This window comes from Alosa pseudoharengus, unplaced genomic scaffold, assembly GCF_046254945.1.
Source record: "Alosa pseudoharengus isolate Yale_2024_CS ecotype anadromous, Long Island Sound unplaced genomic scaffold, YU_APseudo_1.1 YU_APseudo_1.1_scf_2, whole genome shotgun sequence".
In the NCBI taxonomy this organism is placed as follows: domain Eukaryota; kingdom Metazoa; phylum Chordata; class Actinopteri; order Clupeiformes; family Clupeidae; genus Alosa; species Alosa pseudoharengus.
Window position 1 is genome coordinate 18,104,119 of NW_027468663.1, and position 21,396 is coordinate 18,125,514.

The 21,396-nt window shown below is 40.2% G+C and overlaps 1 protein-coding gene and 1 long non-coding RNA gene across 3 annotated transcripts; both read right to left on the bottom strand.

Annotated features, from left to right (window-relative positions):
• Positions 1 to 4,260: 4,260 nt before the first annotated feature.
• LOC143133990 (scrapie-responsive protein 1-like) lies at positions 4,261 to 5,839 on the bottom strand. Of its 2 annotated transcripts, none has more exons than XM_076294005.1 (3): positions 5,683 to 5,839; positions 5,122 to 5,366; positions 4,261 to 4,726 (listed from the first exon to the last, which is right to left on the bottom strand). In XM_076294005.1, the coding sequence occupies exons 2-3, from the start codon at positions 5,355 to 5,357 to the stop codon at positions 4,672 to 4,674; spliced, it is 291 nt and encodes a 96-aa protein (XP_076150120.1). In that variant the 5' UTR covers positions 5,358 to 5,366; positions 5,683 to 5,839; the 3' UTR covers positions 4,261 to 4,671. The 2 variants fall into 2 exon arrangements, with proteins under 2 accessions (XP_076150120.1, XP_076150119.1); XM_076294004.1 differs by having other exon boundaries at positions 5,615 to 5,839.
• An 8,399-nt stretch (positions 5,840 to 14,238) lies between these two features.
• LOC143133991 (uncharacterized) lies at positions 14,239 to 20,439 on the bottom strand. The gene is made up of 3 exons (XR_012988581.1): positions 17,977 to 20,439; positions 14,986 to 15,128; positions 14,239 to 14,791 (listed from the first exon to the last, which is right to left on the bottom strand). It is a non-coding gene; the product is annotated as an uncharacterized LOC143133991 (long non-coding RNA).
• Between the last annotated feature and the right edge of the window lie 957 nt (positions 20,440 to 21,396).

Below are 21,396 nucleotides of genomic sequence, written 5' to 3' on the forward strand. Positions count from 1 at the left end.
GAGAAACACATGATAGCGTTGGATTATGTAGGCTACATGCCTTGCCACCACAAAACACACAAAAACGTGGGGTAAGTCGAGCTATATGAAGTTATTATTTTGATGTCATTTCTCAGTTTTATAACCCAGAAGGATGTACTTGGTATCAAATGGTAGCTCTCTATCTCCTCTTTCATCTGACATGCGTGGCATAGCCTATCTATCCGATCACGGGTTCGTGAGTAGCCTAAAAACGAGTTGGTTTTTGTACATGATGTTATTTTGCAGTCACGTTGTCTGTTTTTATAGCGCAGAAGCATCGATATACCAATCGATGTACCAATAGATAGCCCTGTGTCTCCTCTTTCTTCTGATATGCTTGCCATATCTATGCGATCACGGGTTCGCAAGTAATTCAAACGAGAGTAGTAATGGGCGCAGGTAAACTATAAATATGAATCAATTTGATTTAATTTCATGATTTTTTTTAATTTTCATACTTGATCGCACAGGCAAGAGTTTAGTCTCGTTGGAAAGCCCCACTTCTGCCCTGTCACGCAATTAAGGTTTCATCTCGCTGCGATCGATGAACAGTTCTGGAGTAATGTAACAAAGAACTCAGGCAAAGCAGCCTGCCTCTGCCTGACCAGCTGCTATGGCAAGAACCACACGCAGTCAGCAAATTATGTTTTTTATAAAGTAGCCTAGCCTAGGCCCTATTAGCCTATTGGAGCCATCCGGAGATATGTGCCTAATATGCTTGCATTTCACCCGAATTTTATCGAAATATTTTTGTAAAGCGTTACCGCGGGCATCCGATTATTTCTGATCAGCCCCACACGTCAATGTCAGAGCCTAAGGACAGCCCAACGCAGCTCACTTGGCTATGATTCGTGACACATTCTAACATCTTATTAGCATTAATGTTCCAACTCATCAGTTGTTACTGAGGTTAAGTAATAGGCTAGTCTACTAAGTGTTCAGATGACTTGAATTGTCCCGCTGCTGCTGCACTAGCCTACTCACGATTTGATCACAACCGTGGGCTACACTTCCTGACTGGGCCAATGGTAGTAGATAGAGTGCAGTAATTGGTTCAGTCGCTGCTTTGCAAAGTGTTGGCAAAGTGCCGTCGAAAACGGCAGCATTTTTTTTTTTTTTACTTTTCACTGAACGGAGCTGGGGGGGCCAGCAGGGTGGCCAAGCTTTGACCAGTGGTGGCCGTGGCCCCCCCTGGCCACCACGTAGCTCCGCCCCTGGTTGAGCGTCAGGTTGTTGGTTGAGCACCACACTGTTAGTTTCAGAAATCTCATCCCGGTAAGCAGACTTGTCTCCCTCTGATATTTGCCCCACCGCTGTGGTGTCGAATTTGACGATGGTGTTCTAGTGGTGGTCTGGACTGCTGTCATGTGTATAGATTATACACAATAGTGGTTAGCCTGAACAATAATGTTAGCCTGTGCTAAGGGTGTGTGTGGAGAAGTGTTACAGTGTGGGGGGCGGTTTATCAGATTTTTTTTTATCCAGGTGCATGTGAGTTGAGGGAGGCCTAGTTGAGGGAGTCCTAGCCTAGTCAGTTTACTGATTAGAATGTCTGGGATGATGTTGCTGAAGGCTGGGCTATAAGCATTCTTACATAGCTCCCTTGATGTTTTAGGGCGTTGGTGCAATCGGATGGAAGTCATTGAGGCAGCCTGTGGTGGGTTTCCTTGGGTACGGGGATTATTATGGCTGATTTTAGGCAGGCTGGGACTGCGGCTTGTGTCAGGGAGAGGTTGAAAATGGTGGTAAAGATCCCTGATAGCTGGTACGCACACGCCTTGAGCACCCTCCAATCATAAAGCTGACATTTTGGGGGAGCTGATTCAATTAGGGTAGTAACACTACTTGCTTGATCCATCCATGTGTCAGTATAAAACAAAAAATCTAGCTTGTGTGTGCAAATAAGATAATTCATAAAAAAAAGACTTGTTTTGGAGGGATCTGATATTCAGAAGAGCTGGTTTTACTGATAATATGGCCCACTGGAGCATTCTGAAGTAGTGGTAAAGGTAGGAGTTTAGACTGGGTTTCCCAATATTGAACCCTTCTATGTTTATCAATACAGGGATATAGAATGCCAAGGTCCAAGTCTGTTCCAGGAACTTCTGTTATACCATTTCTACTTCAGGGACCCAGAACACATACAATTATACTGCAATTAAAGTCAGTGATTTGTTCCCTGCTTCTGCATTATAGGCTATATCACTGAATTCCATGCTGCACACACAGATATGAAGTACAAGGTTGTTGCTGACCGTTGGCTTCTGAGGTCCTTCATAATGGGAAGGGGGTGGGGTTGCCCTGCACTTTTGACCGCTGTAATAGCTGGGAAAAAAGTTCATATTCTTTAAACTAGAAAAAGGCAGCCTGCATGTCACTGAGTACACTGCTGAATGTCTCAGGCTAGGAAAAGGCAGCCTGGCATTCAACAGCAGCTTCTGACTACTTGCAGGGGACTTCAGGTGATTGGTTGGGGATGGTGACAAGAAACCAGGGGAGTGGATGTTGATGTAACAGCCTGAGGATAGTTCTCTAAGATTGGGTCAACCACTGATGACCCTTCTCGTTCGATAGCCTCTCCTCAGCCTTGGTACAGGTGATGTCAGCAGATGTCTGCTGCACTCTATTTTTATCTGCTTATATCCTCACAGTGTCCATTTGAGTGCAGATATAGCAGGGAGTTTGTGTCATTCCAGTGGATGTGGTTGGGCTTTGAGGGGGTTGTTTATGTTCCACCATTTCAGTGAAGAAGTCAAGAATATAGTTATGAGAACAGAGTGAGGTGAGAAAACATGAATCCTGATGAAACTAAAAAAAAAACTGTTTAGGCTACTGGCCAGATATTCTGTAGGCTATACTTAAATGTTTTTAGCACATTCTGTGTCAAATCAGATAAGGTTGTTGCTACACCGTCTCAGGTTTTGTTCAAACCTTGTCTATATCAAGAATGGGTCCCAAAACCAAGGCCTGTGAAATATTTCTGTTCAAATCCTATGTCTATGTCTATCCTATTATTTTCAGCCCTTGAAGTTACATCAGTTTTACAGCCTGAAAATCACTGAAAATCAGTCTGGTAATCAATAGTTGGGCATTAATATAATGGAAAGTATTATTCATAGGCAGCCCACATTTTGTAGGGTGAAAGAAAAACATGACTTTGTATGCATTTGGTATCAATCATTGTTTTCTTCTTTAAATGCTATATTTTATTAATGTTTTAATATGTGTTCCAATATTTGAGCTTTCCACATATAATGGGCTTGAATATGTTAAAGATTAAACAAGGGGAGGTTGTGTTTTTTGGTAATTTTCACAGGATTATTAAAATGGTATAGGGGTAGCTAGGCAATTGAAAATCTATGTGAAAGTAGCTCAGTGTATGGGCATTTAGGGTACATTGTTTTGCTTCAGGGCCAAGAATGAAAACCCATAGGAATACAATTTAACCAAGTAAGTGTATTTATGTATAAATGAAACATTAATCATTGGCACTTTATACATGAAACGACTATAAGCTATTTCCACATTGATTTCCGTGTTACAAGCTACCCCACATACCATTTTGGTCCTATAAACATTACCAAAAAATGCAATCACACCTTGTTTTATCCATAATATCCTCATGTGCATTTGTTGTAGAGACCTCAGGGTATTGGCTCAACATTAATAAAGTATTTTATTTGCAAACAATAATGATCCCAGTGCGCTAAGCATCAATTTGAAAATCATTTACAAAAAACATTGTATCTACATGATGCTAAGAATGAAGTCCATTATGTGCAATTGTCAGCTACAGGAAATCTAATGGCCCTCTCTGCCTACTAGTGGGGCATAAACAGATCTACCACAGCTTCAGCTTAAGCTCCCTGTGGAGTCATACTGCTTTGTTTTGCATCACTTCTAAGCTCTTTGTATAAACAATGGTGTGCCTGATGGTTTTGTATGCTGTGCTGTTTCGCACCCTTTGTTTGTGAATGGCCGGTAATTGTTGAGTAGTGGCCCAACCAGGGATGGAAATTAGCACCAGCCAAATGCTGGTAAAATGAGAGTGGCTGGTAGATTTCAGACATAAAGTAATATTTTAATATTAAGTGGCTGGTGAATTTGACCAGAAATCTGCTAGTTGCTGGTAGATGTACACATTTTTACATTTTTATTTCCACCCCTGGGCCCAACGCTCCGGCACTCACAACACTTAACAGTCTGGGATGTGAAAACAAGACTACTGAGGAGTCAGAATGCTATAGAGTATATTTATTAACAAGGGAACCCACAGTAACTGGACAGAGTTCCTGCCATCATCCTAATATATCATGGCTGTTCACATTTTAAGGGATACAAATATTTGAGAAGGAGCATGGTATGTGGAAATGCTGAACTGGCAGAATTGTAAGGAAGACTTTCATTAGGCACATATCACTTGCTGTTTATAGTATGTGGTTGAATGAGCTGATGTGTTCTAACAAACATGCACCTAACATACCGCTATTTTATACATACCAACCATTGTTATGTGCAAAAATATTCTAGTACACTGTCAGACAAGTTAGGTGTGTTGGCTTGAATAGAGATGTGATATTACAATAATAGCCACCATAGGTTCTGTGATGCATATCATTCTGGAAGTTACTGTCCATTAGTTGATAGGCCTCAGGCGTCTTTGCATGGAATCACAAACGAGATTTTTGGCCCAAAGAACATGTCCCTGGAAATATTAATAAAAGAAAACAAATCAAACATGCATTTCTCTGTTTGGTCGTAACACATTTGTGTCTGCATGTGAATATAAGCAAAATGCTATTATGTTTTACATTTGTAGGCTTAGAGGTCATAAATTAACACAGGAATCAAGTTGTTCTATTGTGGAGAACTCCAGGTTTGAGGCACATAATAGTTCAAATTAAAACAGATCAATGGAACAGAAGTCACCACACTGTTTAGCACATGTGATTTATTTTACTGGTGACTTATGATAACAACAAAGCCAGTAGTGTTTGATAGCGGAAAGCTCTCCCTAGTCTCTTGAACTAAAGCAATGCAAGTTATCTGCAGTCACTATATTGCTAAGGGCTCCACCTGGTGGTCAAAAAGTGATATTACCTGGGACAACAGAGAAGCTCCCTGAAGTTGCAGTAGCAGACCACATCACATTTCTTTCCCTCCCAAAAATGGTTCTGAAGGGAATCAATTGGTCTCATCTGCCCCATGCCGCTGGCAATGTCATGACAATTTTTGTCCTTAAGGACTTTTTTGTTGCAAGACCAGCGATTCAAGGATACTGCATGACTGTTGTACAGTCCAAGTAAAAGCAGTGCAGCAATAAGCACTGCTTTCATTGTGACAATCTGGAAAAAAACAAAGATTTATTTATTTTTCTTGTTCATCTCTATACTTAGGCTACTCAGCTTATTAGAAAATACTAAGCAACTACTGTTTCCTTTACACTTGCTTAAAACATGCCATTCCCATTTCACTGTTGGTACCAATTGTTTTAGGCTTCATAATTACAGAATTAATTGGGCAAAAGAGCCACAAAAAGACATGTCCCTCATCTGAACATAAAATTACAAAAGTAACTTTGCTCTTAACTTACGACAAAAAAAGCCACGAGCCTCCCGAACCATCCACTGTCTGCTGATGTGAGAGCTGAGAGGACCTTACCTTTGGGGCTGTATCCAAGGCAATGGCTGAACACTCTGAGAAGATATCTGGAGAGCCAGAGCTGGTGGTAGGCACCCACACAGTGCACTCTTTGTGCCTGGCAGGCCCCGAACTGAAAGGGTGATGGCCAGTCCCTCACACTAGCCTCTCATGTGCCATGATAGGAGAAATAACTGGCAGCATTTATAAACCAACCCATGGGAATCCAGTGTACACACACACACACACACACCCACACACACACACACACATGCTCTCTTCCCTACAACTGTATACAAATGTGAACCCAAGTATGTAAACACACATACATGCAGTAAAACAAACATGCACACATACCCTCTGTCACATACAGACGCAATAAAATACAAACATGCTCACACACATAAGCTGCATGTTCATGCACAGAGTGGCCAGACCAGTAGTGCACACACACACTTCCAGATTTAGTCACTCCGGGGGAAAAATGAAAGTTAAGGCTCCAAAACCTACAAGTTCACGATCACTGTATAGTGCTATTCAAACTGGAACTGGTATTTCAGCTGGAAAAAGCCATTCTGATATGCCAAAGTTGCGGCTGAGATGCCTGCCTAGTGCATACACCTATGAAAACTAGCTTTGCAGCTGGTATTTTAAGATCTATTTGAATGATAGAGAAGGCTTAAAAAAAGCACAGTCAATATTTGATTTTGGTGAAAGTGTGCATTTCTAGATACTCACTTTAAATAGATAAAGAGATGGATGCACAGAGAAAGAAGACTATTCATTGTTTTGTGCATGAAATGTTTAACATCAACCCAACAAAACTGTTTTTTGAAATGATGGATGAGGTTGGAATTTCATGTTGTAGATGGTTTCTTTGTTTTTGTACCCCCTCAACTTGGTACAAGGTGCTAACAACAGAAATGTTTAAGATCTGATTAAATGTATATGTGCACTAGTTGTTAGTGAGATACAATGTAACCCCCCCCCCCCCCCAAGATGCTTCATCATTAATTTAGCAGATTTCATTTTGCAACATATTCAGTCAGCCAAGACACTTGGGAACAGGTGTGACTGGTGGATGTATCATCCATCTCATGCTCATATGTTATCCATTCTAAAACGTCTGATCTGGCTGTGGAGCAAACATCCCTTTTATTCATGTGTTTTTTTCATGATTCACTATACTCTTGAAGTTTGTAATGGTCAAATGGTTGAAATGAGAACAAAGCATCAGAATTAATCCTTAGATGAGCAGCTGGAGGAAGAAGAATTTCAGTTTTACAGAGACACGTTCAGTTGTACAGAGACACGTTCACTGCAAAAAATCCTAGAATTCAAAATCTAAGTGAGATAAATAAGCTTAAATCAAGTGAATATGTACTTATTTTTCTAATATTTGCTTATAACAAGACACTTTTTTTGCACAGTTTTGACCTTGTTATAAGTGAAAATCTTCTTGTTCTGTTGGCAAATCTTGCAAGTGAAAGTTTCTTGTTTTGAGGAAATACTACTTAAAATAAATGTAATTATTTGGCAAGATTTGCCAATAGAACAAGAAGATTTTCACTTAGTACACGGCAAAAAAAACTTAAATCAAGTGCAAAAATGTCTTGTAATGAGCAAATATTAGAAAAATAAGTACATATTCACTTGATTTAAGCTTATTTATCTCACTTAGATTTTGGAGTGTTTGCCAGTATGTATTTGGAGAAGTCATGCTGTTCAGACTGTTCTAACATTTTCACCAGGTGGTCTGTCCTGCACCACAAACTAGAGCACAGTCTGAGCAGTAATGGTGATGTGTATTTATCTGTTCTTCATGTTACCAAATAAAGCACATGTGACTATACTCAAATGGAGAAGGGTTCCCTATGAAGACACATTTGTGGGGATGTAGAACAGCACTGGGTTTGTCTTGTGAACAAATCTATATTGCCTATAAGACAGCAATTTTTCTTATTTTTTATTTATTGAACTAACTCTAACTCATTGAAACTAATGCTAGTTTGAAGATTGTGCCATTTGTGTACTGTACATGCAAAATATGAATGCCTTGCAGTGCACTGATTCCTTCTATAACCTGTAGCATATAAAACACGCTGCTAAAAAGTTCAAACATAAAAATTGATTTCACTATAGGCATAATTCACACCTGAGTCAAATGCTTCAGCTTCAATGAAAAGCTCTCCAGTGAACTCAACAATTGTACAGTCCAGCTTGTATCAATATTATATGTTTTCTGACGAGTAATATTTTCAAACTTTCACATTTGTTATAAGACCTCTGAATTCCATCCAGTACATTCAACACTGAATATAAATAGCTTTTGTAAGCTATGTAAAACATTACATATTATTATTATTATCAATACTCCTACTAGCAGTACTATAGTATTATTATTATATTATTCATCTCTATGTTGTCAAAGGGCCCTATTTCTCTGTCTACTAGAGGCAGAGGGAGTAATACCTTTGTACCACTAGAGGGACCTATTACCACACAAGCACCATAAACCTCTACTGTTTGAGCATCATAAGCCAAATCCATTTACTTCCACAAGCTGCTGCATGGAACCTCTAAAGACATAGTGCTACATGTATTGAATAGTGGTGGTGATATGTTTATTCTCAGAGATACTAGACATCTCTTTTGACTCAGTCCAGTGAAAGAAAATAGTTTTCCTCTTGTCATAATCGTCATCCTTCAGACAGACAGAACTGTAACATATCATGCTTTTATTTGTCTGTTCATCAGGAACAACTGATTGTTCCTCTCCACTTCCCAGTCGTAGCATATGGTTTATGTATAGAAGTTGCCCAAAACCATCAGCTGGTCACTGTAGGAGACATGTCGTTGGCTGCATTCTCAGGTTTCCTGAAATCTCTGGCAGGGGCTGTCTGAAATGTATGATTTTGGTTATTGTTCTTGCTCTGTAAGTGTGTGTGCGTGTGTGTGTGTTTGGAGGCAGGGGGCTGCTGGGTTTGCACGGTGCCTTTAGCTGACGTCAGTTCCTTGACACTTTCCTTCTGGGCATGTATTTTACCTTTTCCTTGGCCTCCCTCCCCTCTAGAAGCACAACATGAAAACAACTGGGGATAATTACCGCTTTCCTCCTCTCAGTCAGCTTGAATTCATATTTGAATTTATTGGGATGTCCATACTAAACAGTGCCACAGTACTGTATTATTCACAAGTGAAATCTATTTTTAAAAAAAGCTAAATCATAACAATAACAACAACAAAATACCTTTTTGGCACACATAGGTGGTTATTTTATCTCCACAGTGAATCACTATTTGGATCAATTCAGCATATTAGCAGAGTTCTCCCAGGGTTCCCATGACAACTTCAAACACAGATGTGGTCATGCCACCACAGCTTGGTACCAGCGTCCTAGGACCTACGCTGTACGGGCTGGTCTGTTTTCACACCAGAGCACGCATGCATGCAGGGGCCTCTCCGGTAGTGGAGTGGCGGTGAGTGCCACGCACGGCTGTGAGAGCTTCTGAGAGAGTGCACCCTGAGATGATAGCGTAATCTCTCTGTGTGTGTAACCCAAGAAGGTGCCGCTGCCGCTTCTCCGTCAGAGGCCTGTGGAGAGCGCCCCTGGAAGATTCCTTTTACAAGCCGGGGCTGGACTCAGCACGGCCCCCATATTGTAAGCCTCGTGTCCGTCAGGCACGGGGAAAGCCAGCGCTCTGGCTTCTCCATCGTTCGGCTCTGTGTGCTCCTCTTGGTATTCTGTAATGGCAGTGACTTAACGGGAAAGGAATTTTCAAAGCACTGCCTGATTACTTGAGGGAATGTCTGTGAATGAAAATGCATAGGTGGGGTCTGAGAGCTGTCTTCAGTTTCCCCAAATGCACTTTCTCCTTAACAGTTGAAGTATCTCACCAGGAGAGAATAGCAGGAATGAAGGAGTGAGTGAGAGTGCAAGGGCAAGAAAGAGAATGAGAGAGAGAGAGAGGGAGGTGGGGTGGGGGGCATTTTTCAGCCAGCCGTCTAGTCTGATAAATTCTCACGGCTCAGGAATCTTAAAACACTGGTTATCACCAGTGTCTGGGGGTATGGAAGGTGGGGGTTGGTGTATGTCTGTGTGTATGTGTGCGTCCATGCATGTGTCTGCGTGTGTGTGTATGTGTGTCAGCCTGCTCGTGATGCAGACCAGGGGGAGGCCTCTGTTTATGATTCCCTGTCATTGCACCAAAACAAGTCTGTGCCACCACCACCATCCACTACACACTCACAATAAATGGGCTTTTGTGCTCCCTGGGCCCCACCCACCTTCCCCATCAGCCAGATTCAAAGGTGTATGGGCAGTTGTACGCCTTCCCAGCCTGCCCAGAAATCATCAAATGATGTGAGGAGAGCGGATGGCTCTGCCAATTCTAAAGTGGTGTGGTCAGGGTATCATAGTGTGGGTCAAGGGAGCATGAATCTCTGCATAGAATGCATTTTTTGTATGTATATAGGTTGAAAAGCAATTGAAGAAACTGACAGATATTTATTTCCAGCTGAGAACATATGACTATATAGCTTCACCGATTTAAGTGTAACATAAAGCAGCTATATGTCTGAATGTTCATGCTTAGCATTTGACAGAAAGGGAGGAGTGATAATTCACAGCACGCAGGCTACATTGTATGCGTCCAGTCCATGCTTACGATGGAATGTACTATGGTATTTGCTTGGTGCATTTTCTTGCTCATAGGCTATTGAATAATTACCTGGTCTTAAAGTGTAAATAATATTTTACTATTATTATTATTTTAAAAAAATATTAGGCTTTTACTAAAGTTATTTTGTAGACTAGGGTCTGTGCATTGACAACATTCTTAAGGCGAATAGACAAAGATGCCCCAACAACTTGCAGACATCCTCCGATAAGATCTGGTAATATCAAATAAATAAAATTAAATCATAATTTCCTTCAAACGTGAAAGCAAGTGAACAAACAAACAAATTGATTGGCAAACAAACATTAATACGAGTAATTCTACAGGAAACATTCTAGCACGTCAACAAAGCAGTGGGGTGTGGTGGACCGCACGGTTGCCCGGGTCTCGGGCCACCCGTGAGAGACCATCAAGTGCCTACCAGACCAGCGGACTTGTGTGACCAATAAACTCGGGGCCAAGCGGTCAGAAATCAATCTGCCACCTACCTATTAAATCAATAGGCCACATGGTCTTGAAAGGCATGGTTCATGAGAGTGGAGCAGTCAAACATTAAATCGTCGGCCTACCCTGTTAACACACCCGCAATCCGATTGAATTCACAAAATGCGCAACGAAACCTGTACCTGACTGAAGGAAAGAATATTTTCTTCTTTTAACAATTATTTTTATTTCATAGATTAATGCATGGGAATTATCAAATTACACGGCACTATATCTATGATGATGCTGATATAAAGGCAAGCAGTTCAATTCATTTTATTGTTCATGGATACACAACGATTTGAATATATAGATTCGTGTAGATATTGAATAGGCTAGATAGATGTAGATATTTCATAGGCCTATAGTTTGAGAAAAATATTCATATTTCTCAAGGCGCCTTACAGAGTAAGAAATTCGCATTGTTGCCTGTAGTCTCAATATTCTTTTTATAGGCCGTATTGCAGTTTGACGCAGTTTGACGATTTCGTTGTCTTTTTCTACATAGTAAAATTAATGTTTGAGAAATTAACCAATGTGTTATCAAAAGACAGTGTTGCTCCATGTGCTTGTATTGCCTTAGAAAACTTTTTTTCCTGAAAATATGAAATTTCGAGCTACGAATGCACGGATTGCACAGGCCGCTTTTAAGCGTAGTGTAGCCTACTATGCTATACCAGCATTATCTCATCACTACCGGTGTATAGGCCTACTTTTTTTTTCAGGCAGTCAGTGCTTTTTTTTTCTAGATTATCTACGCCCTGCACTTTAGGTAAAGCTTATCAAAAACTACCAATTCGATTCCAAAGACAAATGTTTTTATTCCCAGTGAGGATGAAAATAACCTTAATCTAATAGTGATAGAAGCCTGTAGCAAAACTAAGAGCATTATTTCAGTCTCTGTAAAATATGAAGTTGACAGCTATAGGCTACCCTAATTTTCACAGTTCAAATTGTCACGTTTGTAAAACTTGACACTTTGTAAAACGTGAGGCTTGGACGGTAACTCGAAGTCCATAGCCTATTTTATAAAAACAAGGACTTCTGATCGGGTTTCCCCAAAAAGCACCAATTAAAGCGTTAATTAAAAGAGGAATCTCTTATGAACCATCTAACAATTTCGAAACGTTTCCCGAACAACTTAATAGCTAACTTCAAAACTAGATATTTAGCCTACGCGTGTTCGGAAGTAGATGGCTAGAGCTTCATAACACAGGATGTTTTCACCGGGGTCACCAACAGGACATAGAAGGTAATTACACCTCACAATAATGCAGCCGACATTAACAGTAACATTAACTACATAACAGTAGCCGACATTCTCCTCCTAGGTCTTAGCTATTATGTTTTGTTGTAGACCAGTCGATAATCTTTTATCTTTAAAAAATATATTTATTAGTTCACTGAAATATGACGACACTGGCAAATATGGTGAATAAGGCAGATACTATAGCCAACACTCAGAGCCTGCATCTAGCTCACAAGTTGACGCAGAAAGTGGACGAGATTGGTGAATAAATTCTGCAAGAGTAGGCTATGTTATGCTTTCAACGCTTTCGAACAATTCAACCTTGAGAGAGAGAAAGAGAGAGAGATGCCAACTCTGGAAACATTTAAACTATTCGTCAACATGCAGATTTCGCCTTTAACTCAATTAGTATGTAGCCTATAGGTCACATCAAAGGCAGATGTTGCGTCATCTTGATAACGCCAAATTAGGTTATATTTCAGCACCGTTTACATGGACAGCTCCGTTAAGCTAGCACTTGAGCATGGCGTATTCGTTCACGTATGTTTTGACATAGGCCTAACTGCTATTAATCGTCATTGGTAAACGAGGCCCTGACACAACATATTGTTTTACTCTTACATCACGTTTCACAATTAAGAAAGTATGTTTCAGATTTTCCAGCATCACCAAAGAGGGGTAAATTGGGTGGTGGTGGTGGCGGTGGGGTTGGGGTTGGATGGACGGACTAGGAAACAGGCCATGGAACATGTGTGACGCTGGAATGCTATTTTCGGTAGAAGGAACGTGACACTCGTGAGACAAATGATTGGGCAGTCTTTGGTGCAGCAGGCAGCCCCTTTTGATTTCAATAAGCAAGAACAAAAAATATACCATGTGGTATTATGTGGGCTTAACCTGTTAAGGCTGACTCATTGAAAAGGCTTGAGACAAATGTCTGGTAGCTCAGATCTGCACTTTGGGTCATGGACATAAGTGGGTATCACGGGGGTCAAAGGTCAGCCTGGGATGCAGCTGAGTAGACTGTAAGAAGCATGCTTTCATCTCCTATGAGCTCAAGGTGAGTTATTCACGATTGTAATATTTAAAAGAGCATGAAAATAACGTGTTCATCTAGTTAATTAAAACCAGGAAGTATGCCAGACAAAAAAATATGTATGTGTGCTCATAAATCATCTCTGGTGACAGTTCAGTTCATAAGACACTTATGTGCTGTGTGCAAAGGAATTGCTTTCCGGAGGAACCAGGGTTTTGGAGCGTGAAATGAAAGCAATCATATATGTGAATGTGTGTGTGTGTGTGTGTGTGTGTGTGTTTGTGTGAAGGGTGTGTGAAAGTGAGGGAGGAGAAGTTCTATACATGGGATTTTGTAAGTAATTCTTTCAGCTCCTAAGAAGTGCAACAGGGTGGAACTTGGTAAGAAGAGGCAGAGAGAGAAAGTGAGTAAGAGAGAGAGAGAGAGAAATGGGGGAACAGGGATAAACTCAGAGACACAGAAAGAAAGAGAGGGAGAAAGGGGATGGCTGTCATCGCTGTGGTTTAACACAGGCAGCCACAGGGCGCTCCAGAAACTCTCCATTACTGCCCATGATGAATGAGAGGGGAACCTGGCCCCGGATGCTCCATCCAGAGAAGCCTGGACTGACTGACAGCAGGAGCTAGCCGGGGGAGCACACAGTCACCCCTCTCCGCCATCCTACGCCACTAATGAGCCACTTGTCCTACCATGTGTCCAAACTGCCGCTCCATACATCCAGAAGAAAAGGAACACAGAGGTTTGAGGTGTCTGCATCACTTCATACAACTGATAGCATTTACTCATCTATGATAGTCTGTTGTTTATATCTGAAGATAGACCGCTGGCGTAACCTTAAGAGGAGCTACTGTTTTCCACCTTTCAAATGTTATAGGATAGTAGATATATGGAGGTCACAAGCCTGAGGTATCACTCCTGTTGACATAGGCAAATACGTGCGACATTGAGTTCTTTTGTATTTAATGTTGCCAAACTAACGTAGACACAAACAACAAAATAACGTTGTCAGCATACTCCTTATAGACCCTTTCAATCTGCTCCTTGAGGATTTCCGGTTGAAACTTTCAAAACCAACTCAGATACTCTGAAATGAAAATTAATCAGATTTTAGCGTATTGTCCTACAAAATGTCGATTTATTTATTTATTGATTTTTTTGTTCCCAAATTATCATTAGGTCAATGTTGTTTTCTGTGCCACCAGAAAGGCTTTAGAAACGCACATGATTGTTCGTGCAGTTGACAGAGTCTATAGTATGCACTAAAGCCACCATCATCAAAACCTACTAGTGACAGGATTTATAGGCGGATGTGATTCACCATGTGTTAACTGATATTTCCTAGATGCTTTATTATTGAAAGTGTTTTTAACACAATGCAGCTTCAGCTACAAACTGTATCTTAGGGTATCGGATAGGGTAGATGATTTAGAACAAAGCTAAATACAGTCAGTTGGCTGGATTCTTGGAGAGACTCATTGGCTCTGCTTATTGGCTTTGCCCTTGACCTACTGTTACCGGACCCGCAACCTAGTCTGAAATGAATTAATCTCTTTCATATTTTCCAGCATGCCATATGAAGTCATTTATACTGGCCCTAGGTACAGTCACACAATCTCTGCACACTAACAGATGTTTCCATCAGCTTGGGAGTATATCGATGAAGGCATGAGGCTGTGTATTTAGCTGTGGAAGACAAAAGGACAGAGGACTCAAATGCAAATGCAGGCTACCCATAAGCAGAGGTGAAGGCATACAGTCAGAAAGTCCATTTAAGGAGAAACACAAAAATGCTTAGATGGACACACACACACGCGCACGCACGCGCACACACACGCACGCACACACACACACAGACATATATTTGTATAAACAATGACCTGGTTTGTGTCCCTTTATTCCAAGCAGCATCAGGGCCATCGGGGAAAGGTAGGTTGGTGATGTCTGGCCCATGGATTATCCAAAACCAGTCCCATCTGTAAGCAAGATGGCAGTACTTCCTGCTGTGACTTGAGAGTGACATCTGGTGATTATATGATTAATTATTCAAAGCATTTAGATAAAGTCATATTACATATATATATACATGTTGCTGTATTTTTCGAATAAAATAGTTTATTCTCTTGGGGTAAATGATTGAATGTAGGTGTTGCATCACTATAAACAGCAGACAATTGACAGAATTAAAACAATGCACTGCGGGCTTGACAGACAAATCTTCTGACGAACAGAGCGCATAATGCACTTCAACTCTTCAAGCCGCTGGTTGAGTTGGTAACCTTTATGTTACAAGTATTTAAAGTGGTCTTCGGTGACGAATTAAGATGACCTTACGGCAAATATGACACCCCTCACATGCACGCATTTGCGGCTTTGACTCGTTACCGAGACACAATTGACAAAGTCGAATAGGCGATGCATTGTCATGCTCGAGTATTATGCACGAATTTTCGCCATATATATCTAGGCCTACATACTTAATAGGTATAGCCTAATTATACAATTATTTGATAGTATTATTATTATTATTATTATTATTATTGGTATTATCCTATGTTAATCTGACGTGGATTCTACTTACATTTTATATGCCGAAAAGCCTATTTATAGATAGGCTACCTGGACCATATGCCTTCTTCGACGCTTTCTCGACGTGATTCCTTTCCAATGCCAAGCTATTTTATTTAATATAACGCAAGTTTACACATTTGCCAGCCGTCCTTCATGGTGCTACGGCAAACATGCATGGGCGGGTTTAAGCTAACTAGTAGCCCCATACAGGCCTTCTGAAAAACATGGAGATCCGAGAGAATCACTTGGCCAGCATGAGTCACAGATGAATAGACCTACATTTTGAGTGCAGTAGGCTACATTATTATTATATTCTGTTTGTTTTATTTATTAATACATGTATTTCATGGATTGATTTATTAAGAGCGAAGAGTTCGCTCTTAATAAAACAACCACTCGACTATTTCACTGTGCGGTGGCTACTTTGACATTTTGACTCTTATGTTCCTGCAACCCATCAGCACCTGATAACCTGAAGTAGCCAAGCTGTGCACAGGGATTTCTGCTTTTCCCACATGTATTTAATTGTTTTTTGTTTGTTTTTGTTTTGTTGCCATGATGCCATCATCCTTATCTGTCAAAATAAATAAATAAATAAATAAATAAACTCAGGCAGTCGATTAGTGCTTTGAATTAGGCCTATATTAGCTTATAATGCGTTGACGTTGAGTCTGAAGCGCTGAACTTCATAATGAAGATAAGAGCCTTTTTTTTGGAAAATCGCATTTCAAATCATATACCTATACATTGGGCTCTGCATCGGCTAAAAAGATCATTAGAGGTCATTGGGTGACCATTTACGGTATTTAGTTGAAAAAACATAACTATTAAATCTAATGGCATGGGTCTAGTGTCCACCTATAATGATGTAGGTCGTAATTATTCACATGAAAGTTGGTCACTAAACCATTTGGAAAAGTAGCAGTGGTCAAGAAAGCGGATTTATATTTGCACCGCTCAGTACTATGGTCCCGGTTTCCCTATTGGAGTAATTCAGATAGTAGAACAATTGAGCAGGGGAGACCTGCCGGCGATTGAGAGAAGTAGGTATCTCTCTTTCTCTCTAGTTCGCCATGGCCTGTCATGGAGATTTAATTTTGCCTTTGAATAATCGGTTCACAACATCTAATGGATAAACTCCATATTTCAAGAATTACAGTAAAATCAAATTCATTAAGATACTCTTTACTCAAGGATATTTTGGGGCATTGATCATTTAAAGTCAAACATGTGTTCGTGCTCCTCAGTATTGTGTTTGTGGCAGAAAAGATCCCGATTATTCTGCATAACTGAATCGACAAACTAAGGCCACACCTCAGTTCCACATGCTTATTCAACATTTATCAAAGCCATATTTTAATCCCTTGGAAATAAAACAGTTAAACATGGTTTAAACACCAAATACCACGGCTCACCTGGATCTAATGGTTAAAGAAAGAGGCCATTTTCTGGTGAGTGTTTTTCGCACGGTCAGGACTAGATTTATGCTCCCGTTTAAAGGTTTTAAATGTTTATCACCGACAAAACAGAACAGTCGCCTCCTGCTTCGCCGGAGAAATGGAGTGTTAGCGGAGTCCCTTGAAATGACACGCATGCCGCATCCACTTGGGAGGTCTACCTCTACTCATACTTGCACTCTCACTAACTAACAGGCAAATGGTGATATTCTGTATATTTTCAAACAATTCCAAGCTGTATCATGATAAAGTCACGCATAATTCACAGATTGATGGATCTGCGGTGTAGGCCTATGTCAAATCTCCCAATCCCCCGTTAAGCTATGGGAAACAAATATGGCCTCTAATTCCAGTCGAAGGAATAAAAGTCATTCGCAGGAGGAAAGGACGCATTCGAAGCAGTCACAACCAAAAGTAGGTCAACTCAACCCGCATCCCTATGAAATTGTTGCCAGTGGATTCAACTCAACCTGCTCTGAGTAGATACCGAATGCATGGATCAGTATACCGGCCATATGCATAAAGTGGACATTAAAAGTAACAGCAACATAATGTAAAATCTAAAAAGGATAAAACTAGTTTTTGACTCCGTAAAATGAATTAGCCTACGTTTTACTTGTGTATTTAACATTAGCGTAATTTCAGGTGAAGTTGTGGCTCGATTGTGAGTTAAACTTTAAAACTTTAAATTCATCATAAATGCATTATTATTATTGTTATTATTATTATTATTACTATTATTATTATTATTATTAGTACTAGTAGTAGTATCATCGTCATCATTTCAGGCAATATGCGTGCTCAATATTTAAATATAAATATGCATAACATTGTTGAACTTACCCAAGGCGACGGAGTTATGTAGATTTGTCCACCATTCAACTGTGATGTTCATCCCGGCTATTTGAATTTCGTCCGGTATGCCACCGGTTCTCCGGCAGAGGAGTCAGTGTCTGGGGAGCCAGCGTACTGGAGTGCCTGAACAAGGTTTTTGAAGACGGTTTGGGTGGAGAGGGAGTTTTTTGTGAGAAACTCAATCTCACATACAGTAGCGGGCTCCATCTGGGAACTGTCACAACTGACAGCACCATAGGGCACAGGCCTGATCCTCTGCACAGCATTCTCCAAAAAGTACAGTTCGGCAAAAGAGCTCGATTGTCTGCTTGTCTTCTTTTACAGCTATATTTACGAAGTCATCAGCAGCGAGTAACCTACGTCGTGTAAAGATTCATGATGGTGCTGGACTGGTGCTGTATTTTTGGAGAAGTTGCGCTCATCGTAATGACATCGCACATCAATGCAGCAATAGCCAGTTCCCCAAAAAACAGGTTAGCCTATAGGTAAGCAACCCCGAGTGTGCGCAGAAATTGGTTTGCATTTGTTCAGCATTTATAGATTAAGCCCCTCTCAGTTGATAGCTTCACAAAATAAAACAAACATAAAAATTCTGGATGGCATCAGTTAAACATCATCTAAATATAAAATGGTTGTTGAAATAAAATTGTAATATTTGGTTATCTTTTTTCGCCAATTATACTAATTTATTTGATACTAGATCTGCTACTGCGGCTTGACAGGTCGTTTCCACAGATTGGAAGCGTGTGCACCAAGAGGCTACAGCATTACACAGGCCTATTACATAAACAGGCCTAACGCGGTCACTTGTTTAGTTTAACGTCCCATTAATGGTGATTCAGAAACATTGCATATTTCGGCTGTCCAAGGCTCTTGGATAGCCCAAGACATTTGTCTTTACATACTGCACTTCATTCATAATAGCCTGAAAATTAGGAAGCCTACCAATAAACCAAAACGAGAATATTGAACCTGTTAGGCTACTGATGTATAGCATTTATGAACTACAAACTACAGTATCTTATGCTATGATGTACGCTCCCCTGAATATACTCTAACGCCTAACGTAAAGATAACCTTGAGCTCTGTGGGCATATTTTTAGCGCACGCATCTGAAAGAACACATTAAATGTGTTACACAGTTCCATAACGCAGACTTTATGGATAGTCGCGTGGTTACAATGAATGTTTCCTGATTTAATTTGAATTATTATTATTATTATTATTATTATTATTATTATCAGTAGTAGTAATAGTGGCACTGTACTGATACTGTACAAAATATTTCTGTTTCTACATTATATTAAGGATAGCATGATACATGGGAAATGTAGCCATAAGAAATGTTGCCGTTTTTTCGGAGCTGTATGTTTGAACTGCACAAAGCCAACCTGGCAGAAAATCCAAAAGTAATTGTTCAATGGACAGACATTTTTCACTATATTCTGATAAGGTTGAGGAAGGCCCTTGCGTTTTGAACGTATGGCGTCATTACGTGCAGGGGCAGGATGTCTCCACCGTCTGATCTGACGTCAGTATGTCTACCAGCCTTATAGCAGGGAGGGGGGTGATCTGGAGGAGGGCCTTATGAACTAATCGTTCACAGATGTCACAGATACCAGGAAAAGAATCTTATTTGGTCCACATGCTTTAAAATCCGGTTAGTGTAAAACATTTACTTCTCATTGGGCATAAAAGTGGGCCTAAAAGTTCCAAAGGTGTATGTCTATATACAAGTGTTAGAATAAATAAAGGACACCGAATTATTCTGATAGTAGGTGCTTAAAAAGTCAGAGTTAGATTATAAATTAATGGTGCGTGTGTCGCAGCAGTGTAGTTCTTTGCCCATGAAACAGTTTGCCATGTGTAGAAATGCATTGCATACAGTCGAGTAATAATTAGGTCATACTCTGAGAGCAGTGGGGAAAATGTGTGAGAAGGGCCTAAAATCATTGAGAGAAACAAGTTTTTTTTTTTTAACAATTCCGCTCTCCAGTTGAACGATTTGTGCTACAATAGCAGGTCATGATGAGGTCACAGGATTACCTTATCCTTTAATCAACATTGCGACCTGTTAATAGGCCTGCTATCTTGGACGCCATCTTGACAGAGACAACAAATTATCTATGATTATCAACAGAGCGATCCGTCAATTGTACAGACTGACTATGCCACATTTCTATGGACTTATGAGTAGGTCTGTAGGCCTACACCAAGGTCTAAGTCCTGTTTAAACAAAAACTCCCCTGTTTAATGAGAAAAGTGTTGTATTGAAAATAAAAAAGTGCGTTTTTAATTTCTGTTTTCATGTAGTCTATGCAAGGCTTAAACGCGTTCGTACTGTCCACTTGGCGTAGGGTATCTATCAATTCAATAACAAACTCACGAGGAATGAAGGCCTAAGTGACTCACGTCTCAACAATACACACTGAAATGTAACAAATTCGTAAAGGCCAGAAAAACGCGAGCCATACCTCCTCTGTCCACAGAGACAGGGGTGAGCACACATCAACCCCACATTTTGATCGACACGCTATCAATCACATGCGCATCCGATAGCCGACCTTCCCTTCTTCAGAGACCACCTTATCCTGACCCTACTCAGCCCCCTGCTCTTAACGTCACGAGCATTTTCTTTAGGCTCCGAAATGTCTGCGCCTTCTGCGATTGGAGCGAAAACGGAGTATCAGAGAAGCCCAACTCACCGTTGGATTTCCACTGATTTATTCGTCTTTGCTTTATTTTATTTATCGCTTCAGTGATGGTATAGATTACACTTTTGGCTTTCAATGGTTTGCAATTATAATACGTGCCTTTCTCTATATTAAAGTACGCTGTCAATACGATAAAAACAGGCCTAGCTTTACAGATCAAACATTCGGCCTGCATTTTCAAACAATGGAACCCTGTAATAAGCTTTTTGAAATAAATAGTTTATGTTTAGGCATGTGTTTCTCTAAAATAATAGCCATGTGAGCTTAAAGGCTTTTTAAAACGTATAAACCTCATGAGTGCATCAGATTTTAATTAAAGCATTTTTCAATATCCACAATAAGGAATAATAAGATTTCATTCCACATGCGTAAAAACTTAGATGACACGTGTAATCGTGTTTAGGCTATAGGTCTACCAATTGTTACATTTGTGGTGACTTGCCCATAGAGCAACATAAATGCAATTATTATTATTATTGTTATTATTAGTAGTATTTGCTAGAGCAGTTAACGTTACTGCTAATTTATTCACTCAACCTTCAGTGTTAGATCTGAACTGAATGTTCCATATAAGATTCCTACATGCGTGTGTTTACAAGATTTAAAAACAAGGCATTGTGCGACTGTACAGTAGCCTATGCATACATATATCCCTGCCTCTTTGAAAAGATAGTCGATTTTGCGAAGTCAAGCA

What these genes read in the sequence shown, in the direction of transcription:
- LOC143133990 (XM_076294005.1), bottom strand. Translation starts at nt 5,357, where the DNA reads ATGAAAGCAGTGCTTATTGCTGCACTGCTTTTACTTGGACTGTACAAC. An exon ending in GAGCTTCTCTGTTGTCCCAG is followed by an intron (nt 4,727 to 5,121) that starts GTAATATCACTT and finishes TAATATTTCCAG; the next exon opens with GGACATGTTCTTTGGGCCAA.